Here is a 21,889-nt window from a genome sequence, read left to right on the forward strand (position 1 = left end):
GTTTTTTCTCGTGCTTCCGTCTTTACTTTTTTCCCCCACAAGAGTGCATTTACCACCATCTCTTTTATGATTTCATATTTGCTTGCGTGCGTGCGTGCGTGTGTGTGTGTGGTTTTGGGGGCTCAGTTCTTCCCCTTTTCCCATGCACAAAAAAGCTCACTTTCGGTGAATTGATTCGAACGAAAGGAAGATGACGTTGATGGTTTTTACGATGATTCGATTGTTTCAGCCGTTTCTTCGGTTCGGTTCGTTTGTGACTTTTTTTCGTTGCTGTTTAGGAAAGGTCTCCCCCTGTACCACTGTACTTAAAAGCGCACCTGACCTGGGAGTAGAAATTACGTTCCGATCTGCTAGCTTAAATTCCCAAAAAAGGCAACACCGCCACAGATCAATCTGTGCTGTGGCCCGTCTTCCACAAGCGCGACCGTGACCAACGGGTACTCATTGGACGCATTTCTGGCTGCCGCGAAGCTCGAAAAAGAAAGAAAAAAAAGCAACAACAAAACGTCTTCAAGCCGAAAAAAGCGAAGGCCAATCATATCATGTGATTTGACACGATCAATCAAAACGTGCGTTTGGTTTTTGATTCATTCCAGCCGCGCTGGTTTTTTTTCGATCTGCTCTTTTTTTTTTCTCTCATGGGTTGTTTTTCTTCTTCCCCTGACCCTGGCTCTTTCGCAAGCGTCATCGTGGAAAAAGGCGTTTCCCGTCCCAAGCCGACCCAAAGCACGGCGGAACCTTGAGCGCTTGGGTTGCCTATGCTGGGGGGCTAGTTTGGTAGTTTGGCTAGCTACACCACTGGCATTTGATCTTGCGTGCTGTCTCTTCTCGCGTAACACCGGAGCAACAGCAGCAACCGTGATGGACCGCGCGGAGAGAGAACACTAGCGTTGCCGCCACTGACCCATTGATTAATTGAAGGATTTATAGCATTTAAATATGATCAATTCGTAACGGCGCTGACCGCTGGTGCCGGCAGTTGACGTGAAGGGCATCTTGCTTTGCAGCACGATCACGGGCATCTTGTCAGTTGTCACTTAGCCCTGTGTTCTCGCGGTCAGTGGCTAACAAATGCAGTAGCAGCAGCAGCAGCATCCCGCCGGGCTCTTCCGTTGCCGTGCTGTTTTGGGAATTAGAACAAATGCGATGTTGATTGCACATTCGTTTCGGTGTCGCTTTTGTTTCTTTTCCTGCTGCCATCCCGTCACATTTGGCATCGTGCCAGAGCAGCTTTGGGGTTTTGGCGGGAGAAAAATTCGAAACATTTTAATTCCACTCTGTCGCCCTTTTCTTGGTCGGTGTTTGTGTGCGTTTGTGTGACCCTTAAAGGGGGGCTGCTAAATGGGGGGTAAGACCTTCCGAGGTCTCGCTTGCATGGGGTTAAGATTTTTGCGCTTTTGTCGGCATGCAAAGGAGAGAAAACACATACGCCGACGAATGTTTCGAGGGAAATTTGGCAGCCAAAAAAAAAACCGGTTCTCTTCGTTTGATGTTGGTGCCAAAAAATGCCCTTTTGCTTCACGCTTTCGTGATCGAGCGCCGTGTGCGGTTTCCTTCGACGGGTTTTTTTTTTTGCTGTACAGCGTTGTGTGCAAATCCCAACCACCACTCGAACGCAAGAACTGATCCTAATTAACACCCCACTTAAACACCGGGGCACGATGCACTTGGCACCCTTTTGGTTTCTTTTTTTTTTTTTCATCCCCATCCCCCCGGGGAAACAAAACGCTTTCAATTCGTCAAAGAATCAACGGCGGTTATTAAACACCACCGACAGGCCATTGACGAGCGAGCGTTCAAACACGTGGAAACACGATATGTTTGTGATGTGGTTGGTTTTTGGATCGATTTCGATGGTTTGGTGGAAAAATCAAATGCGGGCAAACTTGAACCGGAGCCAATTTCTATTAAAATCACACCCCTTTTTTGAGGAGGAGGTGGTTGCGTGTGAGAATAGGCATGTGTGTGATGCGTTTTGTTTGGTCTAGCGTAAAATACCTCACGCAGACGGATGCGTTTTTCGATCGCTTTTTTTTCCGTCGACCGTCGGTTGATGTGTTGTGTTTTGTTTGTTGTTTTTTTTTCGATTTCCTCATTTTCCCTCTCAGTGTGTGTGTTGTCGAAACGTAAAGGTCAGGTTTTCCCGGCGGTGAAAAGAGCTGCAAATTAGGTCACGTTAGTGAGGATATGTTTGTCCGATCGCTTCCGGTGTGTGTTGGAAAACGGGACGACAAAACGTTGCTCTCGTTTGTCCTGATTTGTTTCGTTGCGTTTTCCATCGATAACGTGTTCGTTCAATCAAGCTCTGTTAATCAAGCATTCCCTTCGTTACTGATCGAGTTCTAGTGTTCCACTTCGTTTGTGCGATGACTGGTGATGATGGATCGTGTGATGCTGCATTTTTTATGCACTCTTTGGTCGTCGTTCGAGTCGGAGATTTGATATTGATCGTTTAGAATGGCTTAGAGTGGCTCGTTTTGGACGGGGACAAAACGAGTTTCGTTTGTGAGCTGTGAGCATTTCAGGTGTCGGAATTGGTTCATAACGATCTTTTATTCAGACTTTTCGTCAAGCTCGACACCGACCAGGTGTATTGAAACGATTCATGCACTCCGTTTGGTCTCCCGATTTTCTGAAGAAAAAGTTTTGCAGCAAAAAGAGCACAGCATTTTGGCATTTGGCTGCGAAATATCACGCCACTGGCGATCGCATTAAAATCTCATCAAACCCAAAACCCAAGAACAAGCGACTCGCACGACGAGGATCACGGCTTCACGCGATCGTTCAACACCATCGTCGGGGGGTGGGTAGCACGTGGACGAATTTAAACCACCAATTAACGGTGGGGGTAGTGGGTTTTTTTTCTTCGATTGAGTGCGTTATCTAACACGCGCTCGTACGCTTCGCGCTCGAACGATTTGCCAACCATTGGCTCAATACCTACTCAGCTCGGAGAGCTCGAAGCGAAGGGCTGTTTGAAGGGCGTGTGTTTACTTTCGATCGGTCGATCCGCGGGTAAATTGTGCACTTAACGGCCATTGGATGCGCCAAGCGCCGTTATTTGTCCCTGCAGTCGAGTCGTGTGTAACAAATTGATTTCCCCTGCACGTATGCTCAGCGCCCACTAGCGCGCTCGGATGCGTAACAACGACGGTAGCACAATTGAGCGCATTGGAAACCCAAATGGTGGCGGGTTTTATGGGTATGGGTGCAAAATGTGCAGCTGGTGTCCGCATGCGTGTCACGTGGCCGGTGTCGAATGAAAGTATCAATATTTGCGCTGCATTTAGCGCCCTCTCTCTTGCATTGCATGATGCGCGAGCTTCCGTGTTTGCTCTGGATCTGTCCCTTGTGTGCCCTTTTCGCTTGAGCGCGTTCGATTGAAAACCCGCGTTGTTCCAAAGCGTCCATCCCATCATCTTGTCTTGTGGTGCATTTATTTGTCTGGTTATGAACCCGCAGCTGCCGGTGTTGATTTCACACGCACTATTGCCAAATGCGAGGTTTCGATCTGTTGTGTTGTAAACATCCCGCGTTTTGCTAATGCTGCTGCTGCTGTTACCATAAATTTGTTTAATCCAAACGAAAACATGCAACTAATGCGCGTTTGATCCTTCCCTTCCTGGCCAGCTTTTTTCTCTCACCTTCAATCTGTTAATCGTTCTCTTTCTCTCTCTCTCTCTCTCGCTCTCGTTTGTTTTCCTTCCTCCACAGATCGAGTCCGTCGATTTGGCGGTGAAAATCCTCGACAACTACGACGTGCGCGGGCACAAGATCAAGGTGCAACCGGCCGAGTTCCAGATGCGGGGCGAGTACAACCCAACGCTGAAACCGAAAATGCGCAAAAAGGAAAAGGAGCGCCTGCGGAAGATGCAAGAATCGTAAGTGGCCGGCCGACTGGGGGTGGCTGATGTTTTTAGCATAAATTATGATCGCGCGCCTACCTTTTTGCAGGGCGGCGGGTGTTAGTTAGCCGCCCGGTGCTAATTGTTGCGGCGTTTCTTGCTTTGATTTTTTCATCAAACAACGTTCAGTTTTTGGAGGTGGCGATTTATGTTTCTCGTACGTTTTGAGCTGAAGGAAGGCATTTTCCTTTCGCACAGATCGTTCACAACAGCGTCAACATGCATCAGGCTATGTTTGCATGGACCACAAGCGGTTAAATCGTGTGCATCTTGCATTATTTATGGTGCATTTCTTCCTCTCTGCAAGCCAGCCACATGCTCCATAATTACGTGTATATTTGCACATTGTGCTCCTCGTGCTTGATTTTTTCCCGGCGTTTCATTCAAATGAAAAACAGCAGCTCCGGCATAAGAGCAATGCAATCAACTGATGCTTCTGAGCTGGCATTGAGCAAAAGCATGTGACTAACCAGCCGTTCGGAGACAGGTATTTAATTTAGCACAGTTTACGGCCGCTCGAGCGACGAGTTAATATCGCACGCCACATAAATCCGGCTCGCTTCCGAACAATGCAAACACCAACGGCAATCATTTCGCCATTCCTGGTTGCTTACCCTTCTTTATGGTCCCCCTTTTGCTTACTTCTTTTCTGATTCCTGACGTTGCGACGTGCCAGCAATGCCTTCTTGCCGCTCGAGAAAAGCCGAGACACTTTGCTTCGACCGTAAATCTTGCAGGCCGGCGGGTTTGCGAATGTTTTTTTCCCTCACCGCCGGGAGCAGCCATGGGCACGTTTCAAGTGTGGTGTGACTCATTACCGTGTGGCGTCAAGAGTTGGATCAGTTGTTGGCTTGGAGCACTTGGCAAAAAAAGGGCGTACAGCGCGAATTAATGCCGGATTAGGGTGGATGGCGCTAGTGCACTTCTCGTCCTCCTCATTCTTTGAAGGAAAGACGCCACTTGAAGACCGCACGTTGTGGATGGCGATCTTTAACGAGCAGCCGAGGAGCCGGCTTTCGAAATGAGCCGTGAAAAAGGGGCAGGAGACCGATTGGGTGTTGGGTTTCATTTTCAATTTTGCCACAGCATTCGCATTTTTAACATTTCCTTTTTGGTTTTTCTTTTTGATTTTCCACGCGGCAGGCTGTTCGATTGGCGCCCGGAAAAGATGCGCGGTGAGCGATCGAAGCACGAGCGGATCGTCATCATCAAGAACCTGTTCGAGCCGGAGCTGTTCGATCGGGAGGTGCATTTGCTGCTCGAGTACCAGACGGACCTGCGGGAGGAGTGCGGCAAGTGTGGAACGGTCCGGCGGGTGGTGCTGTACGATCGCCACCCGGAAGGGGTGGCCCAGGTGACGATGGGTGATCCGGAAGAGGCCGATTTGGTGGTGCAGTTGCTGAATGGACGCTTCTTTGGGCAGCGCAAGCTTGAGGCCACCATCTGGGATGGGCGGACGAAGTACCGGTGAGTGGAAAAGCGCCCTTCCGAGGAATTGAGATGAATTTTCTGACACTTTTCGTGCATTCTGGGTTTTTTTTTTCGCTTCCTTTCCATAACGACAGGATCGCCGAAACGGATGCGGACATCGACAAGCGGCGTGGCAACTGGGAGCAGTACCTCGAGACGGGCGAAAAGGCCGCTACGGAGGCTGGGGAAAAGGATAACGATGAGGAGGACGAGGACGAGAAGGACAAGAAGGAAGGATCATCATTGCCGCGGGCGAAGGACGAGACGAAGGTCGACGGCACAGCCACAACCACCGTGGATGAGACCACCACACCCGCTGGCGCCGAAACGAACGTGACTCAACCGGAAATGAAATCCGACCGGGAAGGGCAGCTTCCGGTCGGTGAAAGTAGCACCACCGGGGGCGAGGACGGCAAGGACGACACGGATCAACCGATTTAAAACGCGCGAGATGATCGATTGTAATTGATTTAGAGGAGGAAATAAAGAAGCAAGAAAAAGGTCACACCAAAAACCATCCAGAAACTCGTCCTTTTTTATTTAACCGAAAGAAAAGAAAGGTCACCCGGGGGAAAGCATCCACGTGGTTGAAGGGGGGGGGGGGTGAAGGAGGGAGAGGAGTAAGGGCAAAAGGGCACGAGAAAACAACCCCAAGGAAAGAAAGAACCATTTCACCACGCAACACGGATGGATAGGTTTTTCTTGCAGTTTATTGCTTGAATCGGCATTAATATTATTATTATTCGCTCAAAAAAGCCCTTGGGCGGCCCTTTCGTAGATCCCCTCGAAAGAGCGCTTTTTTTACGAATTTTTCAATACCACAAAAATCGACAAAAATCGGTCCCGAAAACGGCTAAAGTAACAGGAGCGCAGGAATCTGCAGAGGTATCCCATTGCCCGGCTGGTATCGGCGGGCGGCGATCGGGTTGTCTCGGTCGCACACCGATCGGGTTGTCTCGCTCGCACACCGATCGGCACGTGGTCACTCGTGCCGTGGGGTCATCGCGTTTATCATGGGGGGTTCGCTACTAACTCGATTAGATTTGATTTGGACGTTAATGACGTTTTTTGTTAATAAATGCGTTTTTTAATGCATTCGCGCATGGAAGCGCACACATCGCATTGTTTTCATTTAGAATAGCATAATTTTCTCTCGAGCGCATTCGCGCAGTAAAAGAAACACAAAAAACAGCAACGAAATTCCTTTTTCTTGTCCTTTATTGAGTAATTTCTTTCATTTTCGTACCATGAAGTGAAATGGTGACCCTTTTTAACTACCGTCCCGTTATTGAAATGAGGTTAAAACTCTCCCCGCCACCTTTTGCAGCCAATCGAAGGAATGTGAGTGGTCGTCAACGGCATTCAACCGCCGCTAAAAGCCAGCAAAAGGGTCATTTGTGGAACCATCATCCTTCAAGGGAATGCTGTGGGTTTGCGGTTTTTTTTTGAAAGCACAAAAAAGGGCGGCATGGAAAGTACACCACCATCAGACCTCGTTCTTCGTACACCAAGTTTGTACCCCATAGCGTTTAATTGTGGCAGAAAGCTTACAAACAAAACTGAACCTCTTCGAGGTGTCGAGGAGGATTCGGTTCCATCGGACGGGTGGTGTCCTGACGCCCTCTTTTTCTCATTCCTCAAACCCCATTCATTTGCATTCGCAGTCCGTATTTCTTTTCGCCCTATGCACCCGAGTCGCCGGGTGTTATGCTTACCGAAGCAAGTGTGTGAACATGAGACACACTCGCTGCCTGTTCCCCGTTCGTTTCCGTGACCATCCCTTTATGCACCTGGTAAAAGTGCATGCCGGTGCATAAATAACTCGTGCACGCCGGTGGTTTCGGCAAACAATCGCAAGGGTTTCTGTGTTGTGACTCTGGCTCATTTTAAATATCTCTTTCATTTTGTTTATCTACCAAACATCGACAATGTTCGATTTTTACATTTCACCTGATTTTAGTACTTTTCGCAAGCGTGTGTCTCTTTTAACTAAATGCACGTTTAACTAGACGTTATGCGTAAATGCTGTCCCTTTTTCAGCGCATGAAAACAACCATCTAGCACGCGGAATTGTTTTCTACGGCGCTACCGTAAGCATGAAACTGGCGCTACCTGACGCCGGAATGCAGCACAGAGCGGCTGTTGCACCGCACGGATTGAAACTGCATCCCTTTCTGCAGCCTCGCGAGGAGGCATGCCACCGATTTCACGCGCGCGCGCGCGCGTGTGTGTGCTTCTATTTCTGAGAACGTTCGAAACCACCGCCCCGACGACATCCCGCCGCGGAATCGGAATGCGATCGGTGGTGGAATGGAGCGCGGAACCGCGCTGAAACCCTAGAACCGTGAGTGAGACTTTCCGTCGTGTGCGTCCCGCAAAGGAGCAAGGACTACCCAGGGCGGACTGGGATCGGAGGGCCAAGAAAGCAAACCGGCGGTCTCTTCAACAGCCAGGCAGTCGCCGGGAGAAACCGCGACCGAGGCGAGTTCAGGTGCGCGTTCGGTCACAGACACAGGGTCGGTGGTATGGCGCCATCGTAGACCCTTTTTCCTTTCTCTCTCTCGCTGGTGTGGGTCTATTTTCGCGGTAAAATCCTTCGTGAAGATCGTCTAAGGCAACCAGCCAGCCAGCTTGCATCCCGGCGCTATGGGCCGTCTCGTAAGGAAAGTTCTCGGTCGGAATCGAAAAGGTCGCCTAGGAAATGGTTCGCTTGGCGCTGCAGCAGCAGCAGGCGGGTTCGGGGGAAAATCGTTTCGATCGTTTGTGTAGTTTTCCCGCCCATCAGACGTACGGTGCCGAGCAGACGTGAAGGCGTACCCCGGCTCGGGCGGGTATTTACAGAGAGAGCGCTCGTTTTCTTCGAAAGGTTTAATTGAAATCTTTACCGCACCCCTCAGCGCTCGGTGTAATGGTGGTCCCTGTAAAAGGATAATCGAACGGTAATGCTACTTTCCCCGCAGCGCAGCTTGAATCACCCAGTCCGGGCAGGAGTCTATGTGCGTTCGGTTTTGATGGGAAATGGGTTATCAGATCGGATTTCGATTGCATTTTAAACCCACACCCGTTGTCGATGTTGAAACCAAACCGGGAGCAGCATTTACAGCGTTTCCCGATGCCGATGGAATCCTGTTGCGCGATGTGTTCCGATAATCCTCGTAATAACTCTGGCCGTTCAAATCCAACCCGTTGGTGTCGTTCTTAAAATCACAGTAAATCAGCATCGTGTGTTTGTTTGGTTTTGGCTCAGGTTCCGGTCAGGCTGGTTGTCCTACGAAGAAGCGAAACGATCAATTTCCCAAACCAATCCCTGTAGACAAGCTTCTGGCCGGCTGCATCCATTAGACACAACGATCCACAATAGGTCGCGTACTGCTTAACCATCGTGTTGATCCTCTTTCCGATTCCGATACATCCGCTTAAGTACACCCGTTGATTAAGCCGTTGACCAACATTCGAAACAGGACGTCCTCTGAAGGTGGGTGCACGTGAAAACTGCAACCATCCGGGTGAGGTAATGGTGTGTCGTGATGACGTGACCGAAAGACGGGCGGGTTTGTAATAAATTCCGCCGACATTCCATACCGCGTACGGGCGGTGTGTGTGTGTGTACGATGGTTTCTAAATTTACATTTGTCTCACATGTGCCCATCATTCCGAGGTGGAGGTGTTAGCCTGTTTCGGTGACACTCCCATGTGGAATCCCATGCGCTCGGTGCTTAGCTCATCCTACGAAATAGCTTCTTGCCGAAGTGTCCCTTGGAAGCAACGAACAGCAACACCAGTTGCAGGTAGTAGGGCAGTTCTTTGGGGGCCGCTGCGATGACATAGTTGCGCGAACCTTGAGCTTCACGTTGACGTCCTTCCACAGCATCGGGAGCTCGGAATCAACCAGTTTGGGATCTCTCTTTCTCTCTCTCTCGCTCTCGTTCTGTTGCTAGTTGTTCCTGGTTTCTTTTCGCTGTCGTTCCCACGGGGTTCGATGACCTTCGATGCGGTTGCCCTTATCAGTGCGCGCTCGCGAAATTGAGCAATTCGTTTCGAAGTTCCCTTTAGGGTGGGTTTTTCTTTGTGGGATGAGAAGGGTGTATTGGTGGGGACTGTTGGAATGAACGGATGGACACACACACACATAGACATAAAACTGCACTTTCTACCCCATACTCTCTTCTGATGCTCTTCTGAATCCCCTTCTGAACCAGCTGCTCCTCGTTCGAACACGATCGTTGCGAATTGCGGCCGATTCACACGCGGTCTCAACAACAACAACAAAAAAACCCCCCTAAACCCAAAAGTATCGTTAAAAATAATAATAAAAAAGAAGCAGCAACGAAACAAAGCATTCATCAACCGCCGACATTGGTTGTAGGAAAAGCGGCACAGCAAAAACAAAAAGAAAAACCCGGGTGCACACGCGAGCGTATGGGAAAGCGACAGCACCGAATTCGCTACAGCCGTGGCGGAGAAGCCTTCCCATTCGCAACATAAATAAAATCCCCGTTGCGTATGGTTTGGGAGGGGGTGGTGCGCGAAAAAAGGGCATTCAACCCCGCGTGAGCAGAAAACCAGCATCGGTAAATACAAGGGAACAGAAAAAAAAAACAAACTCCCCAAAAACAACGAACAAACGCACATACACACGCACGCAATTAAGGCCCCATCGAACAACGCGCCCGTTGTACTTTGCTCTTCGGTTGTTAATTGTTTTATTTAGTTAACTAGCTTTCCCTCTTTTGCCTTTTCTCCCACTGGTCATTTTTCGTAGTCCTTTTCCACCGCTTTAAAAGGTCTCTCGAAACGGTTTAAGCTTTACGATTAATTTAAGGCCCAATTTTTGCTTTTTCGGTTCTCCAACTCTCGCTCTCCTAAAGGATCCAACCTCGAGGGCTTTGCATATTCGTCTTGTTCTTCGTCGCATTCTTCTTTTCGCCTATAACCTCCTCGAGTGTTTGCATTATTTTGTTTTTTTTTTACTACATTTTACACCCCTTCACTCATTAAGCGCCAAGGTTAGCTGGTTGCCCTATTCTTCGACATTCGATTGCATCCGTACCGGTACACGTACGCGAGCGTGCGCGCGCCTGTGTGCGTGTTAAGAAAGGGGAAAATGTCCTACATTGCAGTGATCGTGGGCGGTACGATCGGACAATCAATTTCACTCGAAGCACACACGTGACCCCGCGCATGTTACGAGTCTCACAAATCGCCCATGTGTCACTCTTCATCAAAAACGCTCGAAAAGGATGGGGGAGGACACGCAGAATTGGCCACCCTTGCCACGTGACACTGATCGATGACAGACCCCAGAAGGATGCAAATGCATCAGCGAGCGAGCGAGTGAGGTAAGTGTCCTTTTCTCGCCCGCCTGCCAACAGGTGCATCCTGTTGCATTTATGCTCCCGTATCGTACTGGGCAAAAAGGTTTGGCCTGCGGGATGGGTTTATTTTATTGAACGCCGTTTCACCCGGACGCTGGCTCTCGACCACCTAAAGCACCTCTTGCTGTGGCATAAGCGATATTTATTCATTTTGGATACGAAAACCGGCGCACGGTTGGGCTTCTGCTTGGCACCGGTTCCAGCGGGGGGGCTCGAACCTGGCACCGACGATAACACGGGGGTGGTGTTTTATTTGCCCTTGGAGGTGCAGAGTGAAGCAGGCGAAAAAGAAACGATTACTAAGAGAAGCACACCGAATAAATTCACCGCACAACCTCCAGCGAGAGTTGGAGGCCCCATCGCGAGGCCAAAACGAAGATTTATTGTGCTACTTTTTATTGACTCTCCGTTCTCTAACCGGCCCCCAGCAGTGGTCGGTCGGCCAGCCGAACCGTGGCCTTCCTCCTTTTGAGGAGCCAATTCCCTGTGCCTGCCCGCGGCCCAAGCGGCATTTTTATTTATTTATTTCCTTGCCCTTCCTGCGGCAGCCCTTTCTGCCACGGCAGGAGGAAGTCAGCCGCGCGGTTTTGTTCGCGAAATTCTTTTCCCCTGCGCGGTATGTGGTGGGGTGTTTTTTTTTCACATCGTTTTATTTATTTTTTTCCATTTTCTTTTCCAGGGTAGGATACCTTTCTTTTCCCACCCACTGGTGCTCGTGGTGTTGGTCGTTCGCGTTGCTTACCTGGTTGCGGTTCGCCGAGTCAGGGGTGGCTTGACGACGGGTCAAGGGTCAAGTGCGTTCGTCGTGGCCTGGTGAAAATAAAAAAAAAGAAAAAGAAGAAAAGAAGAGAAGAGAACAAAACAAAACGAAAGTTAGCGAGGGTCGGTAAAAGATCCCAATCTGATCGTGTTAAGGGACAGCACGACGGTCGGGGAAGATGATTAAGAGATTGATATGCGGTTTGGAAGGATGCGCCGTGGTGGGTAAGCAGGAGGATGATAACACGATGGCGTTTAAACATGGCCATAAATTCCCCTCAGCTCAGTTGGGTGATGTTAATGGCGTCTTTACGAACACGGCCCGTTGCATAATTCCGCGACAGGTTAAAACGGGGGATTTTCTTTCGCATACCGATACGCTGTCACGCTTGAATGTGCCTTTGTTGTGTTGTCGGTTTATTATTATTTTTTGTTTGTCCGTTTGTAACGTAAAGTTAACGCGTTTACTTTTGATGTGTTAATATGCGTGCTCTTAATGTGCGCCGTTACTCATTCAATTTGCACTTCCTTTCGACAGCATCTGAAATTGATCCCATTTTACGCCAAACCGACTGGGATGGGGGGAGAAGCACATAACCCATCGGAAGGCGTGAAATGGACGCACCCAAAATTAACTCCATTATTCAATTATGCGTCTCGTTACTGGCTTCTTCTCACCACCCATCCCCCGGTGGCAGGAACTCGAAGGAAAAAAGTGCAAAAAGCAACAACGGCAACAAAAAATAAAAACCATCCGCTACGATCGCGATGTGCAAATTATCACGCCTTCCGATAATGGGTTTTCCCGGGTACGGCACGCTGTAAATTGTATGCTCGCACACCTCGTCGAAAGCGTCTCCCTGGAAAGTGGGCACTGTGGGCACTGGTGGGGTTTCGGGAGCGATGCATTTTATCCCGAGGGAATGAAAGGGTTGCACTTTGGCAGCGAAAAAAAACAGACGGATCAATTCTGCCAATCAACCCTCGCGGGTGCAAAAAAAAAAAAAAAAAACACCGCACCACTTTTAGATGAAGCCCGGTCGGTCGATCGGAACACGTTGTCGGGTGTCGACGAAATTAATAGGCAACCCGCAGATCGCGAGAGCCCCCACGGGTAGGACCCTTCCGAATGGGCGCATTTTCTTCACCGTCTCACGCCTGGCTTCCTTGCGGGGGCTTAAGAAAATTGGCACCCCGTTGAGTTTTCCCCCCACCCCGGTTTGGTGCGCGAATGCTGCCCGCTAGGAAAGTTTCTCGACCGCCCAGCCCACGCAAACAACGTGCTGTAGAAGCACCGGCAAGTTCGCTAAAAGTAGCTTATTTCCTTACGCCGGTCGGGCGAAAGAGAGTTCGCCAAATCGGGCCGTTTACAATATGGATGAAGCTTAGGCAGAAAGTTGCTCGATGTGAGCGCGCCTGTCCGTGGTGTGGAAGAACAACTTTGGGTGGTAGCGGACCTGCCGCTTTAAGAGTGCGTGTTACGAGTTTGTAACAAGTTAATGTAGGGATACTACTCTGTAAACAACAACGGACACAAACACGCTGCGAGCTTATCATCGCGCTTCATTAGGGGGTACATTTATTGATTAGTTCACATAAACCCGTTTCAGAAGTCGACGGCTTGCTGTCTCGAACATTCCACGGGTTGCTAGGATAAATCAACCAGTTAGGCGAATGTGAGTGTTTGGTTTACAACTTCCGGTTAGCTTCTCGAGCGGGTGTTTCTTCCTTGCGTACCTTGTCTTGGGGTGGGAGATAAATTGCACGGAAAATCCTTCCTCGTGCGCAACAAACTCCAACGACAACGGCTAAGTTTCCCAGAAGCAGACTCCTTTTTCAATCACCGATAGTCAACACGCGGGCGAGCGCACTCGCGATGGCATGACTTGGCGTATTATTAACTTCTCATCGCATCCCACTCTCGCTCGTCCGATGGGCCAGGAAAATTGATTAAAAGCTCGAGGGAACGCCCTTCGATACCGATCTCGATACCGGTCCCACCACGAGGCCCACCAAAGGCTAGCGCGTGCGTGCGTTTAATAAGACCGTGCCGGGTGTGTCGAGCGCGTCTTTAAAATCTCGCCAACATTCCGATCGAACCGTTGAGTAAGATCGATTGGCGAGACATGGGAGTGTGCACCCTTTTTGTCTGCCTCCCACCACCAAGGAGAAGGAAAGTAGAGTAGGCAGGCGCTCGATGTTGAGGACAAGGGGTTTTGATGTTTCAGAACGACCGGTGGCGCCTTCCCGATTTGGTTCAGGAAGACGATCCAACACGAGACGTGCGTCATCTGTGTGTGTGTGTGTCATCAACACCGCCATCATTTAATGAAGAGCCAGCTCGTATGGCGTGATGTTCCACCGTACAAGGTGGTTCCAGCTCGCTCAGATTGATGGAAAACACCACCGTATTGTGTATCGATCGATTTACAAACGGGGGTGGGAAAAATGATGAGAAAACCTAAACTTCCGTAAAGAAGGTTCGCGCGCTTCACTATTCAAAGGCACTTTAATATTGACGACCCGCATTAGTACTGCAAACGACACGAAAGTTGCTCCTTTTAGCGGCGACAAAAAATGAAGACACGCTGAAACGCCCCGGAGAAAATTCCGGAAAGCCCCCGCTCGATAGGTCACATCCTGTACAAACATGCGCGGTGGTGCTGCCTCGGGCTCTCGGAACCGGAGGAGATTAGGCTGTCAGATTTTCGACAACGCGCGGCTGGATGCTGCAAGACATCAGGCATCAGCTGTTGCCCTTTGCTGGAACCCAAACACAGCCACACACAGACAGACAAAAAAATCCGCCCTCCATCCGTGCGGGACGAACAGCACGTCGTTTGTGGCATGTTTTCACTTCCCAGGAAAATAAATGGACGGGTTTTTTTGTTTGGGACGGGGTTCGGCATCATCATTGCGGCAATAAAAATTCATTCCAATCGATAACACAATACCGTTGGCTAGAAAGGAAAATGGAGAGAAGGGGGGGGGGGGGAGGGGACAAAATGGCAACAGGATGAGGTGGCCATTTTCCTCTAGGTGGTGGGAAGGAATTTCGCAAGGCTTCAAGCGCAGAAGAAAAAGGTTGACCATTCGAACCGACCCGAGGGACAGCTCGTTGAAAGACGCATTTCGTGTATCGAATTTCCACTCAATTTTCCCCGTTGTGGAAATATGTTTCCAATTTGTTGACCAAACCTGGCCCCGAAAGTCTCGGCCACCGGTACCTTTTCCACCGGGCGAAGAAGGGCCACAACAATCGTGCGGTCCAAAGCGACCGACCGACCGACCGGCAAGTGGTTGCGCGTTGTTGTTTGCTTTTTTAAGACACGATTCAATTTCGCTCCCTGGTTGACCTTTTCCCATATGCGGGGGAGGAATGCCTTGAAGGAGCTGCTTGTTGGCTCCCGCCGCACAGTGTTGGTGTGTTATTTTGTGTCCTGAACGAGCGTACGGCACTTGTCGTACATGTCGGATTCGTCCGCTAGGATCCGATCGTTTGGAACCACTCACGTCGAAAGTCGAACGGAAGGGAAAATTCCACCCTCGTACGCTCTTCATTAGATAATCCTGCAAAACATCCTGCACACACACACACTCGTGCACGCGTGCAAGTAGAACGCCCCACTGTGAGGGGTCCTTCGTTTGAAGAGGAGCCTTGTGGATGTGCTTTTTTTCCCGTTTTACTTCTCGCAGGACACCGGCGCCGGAGATGATAAATAAACAAGCGCACATTTCAGCGCACACCGGGTGTCCTTAACACAATCCTGCGTACGCCCATTTGACGGGCGCGCGAGATGGTGATGGATACGAAACGACTTTTCTTAACGAGAAATACGCCGATTCGGGGGAAACAAAACCAGAAGGAAAGCTCCTTCGAAACGCGCTAAGCTGCTCGCTGACGGGTCCAAGCCCCCAAGCTGGGTGGATGGATAAAAATGCTTCCCATTCAGCGGGCGAAACTGCAAACGGTGGCACAATTCCGTGACGTTCCGAGACACACGCGAATTCACGTTGACGGATGTCGCGTGGGAAAGCGTCACCGTCTGCGCATTCGCTTGACGCCACACGCCACTGGTTTTCCGCTCCTGGTTGACTGATCCATTAGCAGGCCGGTAGATGGAAACGGCAGAACCATCGAAGAGGGGGAAAAAAAAACCGACAAAAAGGAACCAGTGAACAGGCACACCACGGTACGACGAGATCCATCCGCTCGGTAAACATTGCCGACAGCTTCCAGGAAAGCGCCACTCCTTCTGCCGGGGTTGGAAAACACCCCAAAACGACAGCCACGATAATGTGCGCTTTGCTGGGGGTTCGGTGCCGCAAGGACCTCCGATTTGAGAGATCTCGTGGCACGCCACCGCGTGGAGTTGCGAATTGATGGAGGAGCCCATTTTTAAATCGATGGTGATGAAAGCTTCCGGAAAGCCGGACAAAGCAGAAAAGGCAAGGGACCATTCGCGGAGAGGCTAAAAAGCCAACATGGGGTGTGCTTTTGTTTGAAGCTCTTCATCGCTCCTAGCAATGTCAGCTCGTTCTGCTTCGAGATCCTTCGAGTGCTTCGATAGGACAAGCGTACGTACCATGGGAGCGTGCGTTCTTATCAGGCGCCCTATCCGGTGAATAATTACCATCATAAATGTCAAGCACATGTTGCACTCTTTCGTGTCTGATCACAATCAACAAGAGCACACAAACACACACACGCACGCACATACGCGTATAATGCGGCACACAAAAGAAGCCACAGCATTCCGGGAAATGTGAATGAAGGAAAATTCCTTCTCCTTTGTTAGCACAGGACAGCGGGAGTTTCCTTTCACGCACACGCACCACGGGAGCTTGTCGTAAGCATTTCGCCCATGACGTAACGTCCTTCTAACACGAAATGCGCCAGCAGGCTCGCGTTCTTCGGTAAGAACAATTAAGCAATGCGGCGGTGCCGGGTCTTAGGTCGCAGGACCTTACCACTACCGGGGTGTGTGTGTGTGTGTGTGTGTGTGGGCGTAACAACCCACGCGCGGAAAAAGCTACGACCCGCGGGCGAAGGAACGCGACGATGTCCTTCGACCACGACCCGCCCGTCGAACGCCCTTCGGTGTCGCGTAACGAGCCATAATTCCGGCGGCTTTAGCGTAACCACAGAAAGCTGCCAATTCCCGGCGGTGGCGGTGGTGTACTGTCAAAATTTCGGTGGCATGGAAATTTAATTTATGCTACACCGTTCGCATGCGTTACCATGGAGAAAAGGAGAGAGTCTAAGCAGGCGGTGGCGAGGCTTGGCGAAAAGTAATACACGGTTGTGTTCGCTCCTCCACACACACACGCACGCTTCAAAAGGAGCCAGAGGTTTAAAGTTGAGCACCTTCGGCCGGTTGTGATGCTGGTGCAAAAAAGGGCGCCAGCATAAGACACTCCCAAAAACGAACACGTCGTTTAGCGCCTTTTCCCAACGGCTAGTAAGTCAACCGCCCGGAGGACGAGTTCATAAAATCCGCTCCACTTGGCGCCCATTAAAGCGAAGTGGGTTTGGCAGCAAAGTTAGGCGCCAGTAAATTACGCTCAAATGAACTGCGAACAGAGCGACGAAATAGATGGGCGGCATCATCACCACTCAGGACGCAAAAGGGGATTGCAGTGATGGAAATTGGAGAGGAAAGAGAAGAAAGAAAAAAAAAAACAAGACGTACGCAAGAGTAGAATAGCGAAGGATTCAATTTCACCGACACGTAACGCAGCATGGCGTGTAATGAATTTTCCGAGGCAGAAAATGAGAAGCTCAAGGGTTGGCTGTGTGCAATTTTTTTTTGGTTTCTTCTTCTGATCCCTCCCGTTACAGCATAACGAGCCAAACATTGGAGCAATCGGGAGCTGCACTGGTTGTAATAAAACAAAAATATGCTCCCGAACTGAAGTATCGTTCGCGCGGCCACTCGGGGCTCTCGTGTTGCTTCTGATCGCGCTGCCACGGGCGAGATAATTAATCTTCCTGCATTGCTTTCGTTCGACGTTTGGCGCTTCCTTTCGATTCGAGCGACCGTGCCCAGTTACCCAGAAGTGTCCGAAATGGGTACAGCCGCGCGCGCACAATAATTTTTGTGCGAATGTCTAATGTAATGGCTCTAATGGGCTTGCGGAAACGAGCAACGTTCATTACGTACGCCCGAATCGTATCGATGAAGAAGGCGCTCCGTGGCGCATCGAGGCGAGTGTCATTAGCTGCTGCTAACGACTAATTTTGCCAGCTGGCGTTTTTTTTTTCACTCTCTCCACCCGCGCACTCTGTTTTTCTTTTTCAGTGACTTTTCCCCACCACTCATTATGGGCTTTTTCGCGTAAATTTTCCCCAACACCGGTGGGCTCTGTCTGTGCCCGGCCGATGGAAGGGCGATCCATTTGCCGTCCGGCTTGTCGGGGCCCGCAGGGAAAGTGTCAAAACCGCAAACCTTCGAGAGCCCATTAGCTCGTACTGCGTGTCCAAGGGCCTGGCCGAGAGAGTCGAGCGAAAGTTGATGGGTTCGCTTCTGACCGCAGTTTGACGTCCGGTCTGGGACTGTGGCTTGCTGTGCGAATCCACGCTGTTTGTGACCGAACCGTAGGGCTGGTAGAACCAAACCAAGTGTTTGTTTGTGTGTGTATGGGGGGTTTCTGGGTGTAGGGAGAAACAAAAAAAAAACACCCTTTACTTTTTCCCTTCCCGAACGCGATCGTTCTAGCACGTTACCGGGAGATGGCTTCGAAAACCAGATGCAAACCCGTGAGTCGTGTTAAACACATATCGAAATGATGTTCATTTACGGTACATTGTCATTTCCACCACCGATGCGCATATGTTGAGCTTTGTTGAACGTGTGGTTGGAGGTGAAAAAGTCAACCATCCACCAACACGACTCACCGGACGCTGGCGGAAGTGTAATAACATCGCATTTTCGCCACCACAAATAAAAGGGCGCACTAAAAACGCCTCCACATCAGCTCTGTCTCTCTCTCTCTCTTTCAAAAGCCTTTCGCCACCGAGCAAACGCGACCGAGTGATATTATTTTCACCCGACCACCAATTGTCGTCGTATAATTTTAGTACCTTCATTACTTCGTTTATTTGCAGCGAGCTGTAACGCGGCCCCATTTCGTGAGTCGTGTCCATTTTTCCCCGTGACGCCACGCTGCTGGCCACACCGACCGGGTCATAAAGTGGTGCGAAATATGTGTTCCCCAGTGCCGCTCCAAGGACGAACGGCGGGACGGCGTTAGGAGGGAGATTTAGCCCACGAAAACCACGAACATCCGGACGTTGTCTAGCGAGCGCCAGAAACTATGTCTGGGAGCATGCCCGGGGCCAGCCGATGGAAGTAGACTTGCCGCAGTCATTAGATGCGCATTTATCGTGGCATCTTCGACGCATGTCGATGGTGACGTAGCTGCTAGGCATTAACTCCGGGGGCATTTGGGGTATTAAATCGTCCCCTCTAAAAAGGACCTCGATGGACCCGCACCGAGTGTCAACGGCGGGCGCTCGGGAAAAAGGCCAATAATTTACAGAAACAAACAACAGACCCCTAAAACCGGGTCCGAGAGAGTGCTTTTGGTTGTACAAAACTGGCAAAAGGCAAAACTTGGCGTCACCACAAGGCCGGAGAAAGGAAAACCACCACAGTGGGCTGGAGCGGACGTTTTCCCAAAATACAACCGACACTTCCTGCGACAACGAGCCGCTCGGAAGCTTTCCCGTGTCGCGTGATCTCGCCCACCTGACCCCACGGGACAGGAGCGGATTACGAGAGAGAGACCCACGCGCGTAAAGCAAAAACCACAAAGTTCCCGGCAACACCGAAATACCGAAATGAAGAGAAATGGAACCCATCCATCCTAAGCGGCCGGAAAGGAAAAGCGGCCACTCGCTAACGCGCACACCTCCAAACCAAGGCTTCGGGAAAGTTTCCGCCTTCGCCTTCGCGGGGAAAACGATTTCCAGCGCTTAAAGTCGGTCTGGTTTTCCAACACCCACCCGTGTGACCTCGGTCACCCTACGATCTGTTCGTGGTTTGTGTTTTCCTGCTCCGTCACTTCATTTGAGGCGCGCGCGTTTTGCGAAAGGCAAATGTCGAAAATATGGTATGCAAATATTTACCCATCCCCGGGAAAACGTGGCGAGCGCATTGTTGGAGCGAGTTTTCACCGAAAGCCACCGCACATTCGCGGCGTAGCTCCGACGAAAAGCGTTCACCATTTTCTACTCTCACTAATGGCGGTCCTTAAACGTCTCGCGGATCGGTAGGTACGCTAACGTACGCCCGATGTCGTGGTTTTGCTGGTGACGCAATTGCTTAAATCAACACCAGAACTTGGGGGTTAGCTGCGTGCAATCAGAGACCTTCGGAAGGATGAAAATTTTGCTTTATTACGTTAATCGATGCATGATGGTAAATAACACGGTTGAATCTAGCTTCGCTTTTCTAGCGTCTAAATCCAGGCAATCGGGCCCTATCAGAAGTTGTTTAGAACCATGGGAGCTATCCTATCACAGTCCAAACAGAGCGCGTCGTTACGCTTTATCGCTGTTATCAGGCGACGCTAGCGCTATCATAACTTATGGTCCCATCTGTCGCAGCACTTCCGCAAATCGATTTCCGTACGCGACCAAACACGGGAAACACTTTTTTTTTGGGCAAATAAATTAAGCTTAAATATTTCCATCGGCTTCAGCCCGAGATCCTCGCTACACACACACGCGCGCGATGTGCTGCTTCTTGTTTTTGCCATTTTAGCTCCTTTTACCCCCTTTGAACGCGTGGTTCACGTTTACAGAGCATTAATTATCTCGTGTACGACCACCACCGGGTGGGCTTCTTTTTATCGGTGCGCGATTTATCGTGGCGCTAAGTTGCGGTTGTGCCATGTGCTCGAAAAAAAAAACCCGCGCACGTACTTCTCACACGCGGCTTCGAAAAGAAGACACCCCACGTGGTACGCGTCGCGAAACAAACATATCGGAGAGCCCTTTGCGGGCTGTACCGGCGACGTGGGTGTGTGATGAAACCGCGATGAAGTCATCACCGTGTCGCTACATTGTGCTGATCTTAGCAGGCCAGCCCTCCAGCTGACGACCGCGTGTGTGTGTGGTGATAGGCGAAATGTAAATAGCTTCCAGTATTTATTTCAAGGTACCCCAACGTCGCTACAGCCGGCAACGTACAAACAGCACCACAGATGAGATCGAGGGAGGGCTTCGAAGATGGAAGTTGGCAAACTTTGTTGGTCGGAAACGATATACACCCGTCTTTGTAGAGCGTGTAGTTTCGAACGCCAAATTTGTGGTGCGTTTTTTATCCCTCCCATTCCCACATCCGGTTGGCGTGAATTGCTGGAACATCCCTCAGCTGGTGGTGACGTATGACCCCCGTTGAAGCCAGCTGTCTGTCACGCGTATGGCAGAGGTGGATTGGATTTATGGCACAGCTCATATCAAAAGCTGGATCGATTTTATGCTGCACACTCAGCATGTGCACCCCCCCGTCCGTGGGTGACTCGTTGCGGAGGTGTTGACGAGCCGAAAAATGTGGCCCATCAACCCGTTCGGTTTGACAGGCCACAGTCTGATGTACGGCCCAAAATTGCACAACCAAAGGAGGACCTTCTTCCCGTACGTACGATACGCATATGCGCCTTTCGAGTGCATGTGACAGCATCGCAAAGAAGTGAGGCTTTTGCGAAAGAAGCAGAAGAGAGTGACGCTGGGGTCTTGTTTCCCTGGCCCAAGCGCCCTTGGGCCGTGTGTGTATGTGGCGTTTTAATCATAACCTCGACTGAATCGAACAATGAGTGAAACGCCTCCTTCATGTCGCGTTGATCCCATCCAATCAACCTTGCTCGCATGATTGGCCATTGTCAAAAATATCATACCCAAACGGGTCAGGCGGGAATGCACGGCGCTCGAGATTGAGGCTCAAGCCAAAACCAGCCAGCCAGCCCTGAGAGAAGAAGTATGTGCGGATCGGATGCATAGCAATGAACTGAATAATGCAGCCGTCGTCGCCGCCGAAAGCGCGTCTTGCCATCTACCACACGGCGGGCTGCGGTTATTCGCAATTGCTATGCAGATTTTATGAAAATAAAATTACTCAACACAATCTCGTTGGTGGGCCGACGAGCTGCGCCTTCTCCTGTGGCCACTTCAGGTATGTGTGTGTGTGTGTGCACACGCGAAGGAATAAATCAGTGTGCCGGAGTGCGAGAGCCCTTCTGGAGCATAAAGTGAAAGCAAAACCAACCGAAGGGAGAGAAAAAAAGCGAGAATAGTTTCACACCCTCAACGTGCGCGCGCCTGGATTTGATTAGCTTCGAAACTATTTTCGTGCAGGCGACTCGAGGTGTGGGAGC

At 50.4% G+C, this 21,889-nt stretch overlaps 2 protein-coding genes across 3 annotated transcripts in view; one reads left to right on the plus strand and one right to left on the minus strand.

The window, feature by feature from the left end:
• The window catches only part of LOC128726979 (HIV Tat-specific factor 1 homolog), a 40,553-nt gene extending 34,683 nt beyond the window's left edge, over positions 1-5,870 (plus strand). Inside the window, exons 2-4 of the mRNA XM_053820832.1 lie at positions 3,715-3,881; positions 5,049-5,372; positions 5,471-5,870. Coding sequence (XP_053676807.1) covers positions 3,715-3,881; positions 5,049-5,372; positions 5,471-5,816 — 837 coding nt within the window. The 3' untranslated portion in view covers positions 5,817-5,870. The remainder of the gene's footprint in view (positions 1-3,714; positions 3,882-5,048; positions 5,373-5,470) is intronic.
• Positions 1-21,889, minus strand: part of LOC128726977 (GPI ethanolamine phosphate transferase 3) — a 93,427-nt gene that overhangs the window by 28,545 nt on the left and 42,993 nt on the right. Inside the window, exon 2 of one of the 2 annotated variants that reach the window (XR_008410832.1) lies at positions 11,493-11,560. The gene's annotated coding sequence lies outside the window, so the exon portion shown is untranslated. Of the gene's footprint in view, positions 1-10,880; positions 11,561-21,889 lie in introns of those variants that run through there. The other variant, XM_053820831.1, reaches the window with a different exon arrangement.

The sequence above is a fragment of the Anopheles nili genome, chromosome 3, assembly GCF_943737925.1.
Source record: "Anopheles nili chromosome 3, idAnoNiliSN_F5_01, whole genome shotgun sequence".
NCBI classification, from domain to species: domain Eukaryota; kingdom Metazoa; phylum Arthropoda; class Insecta; order Diptera; family Culicidae; genus Anopheles; species Anopheles nili.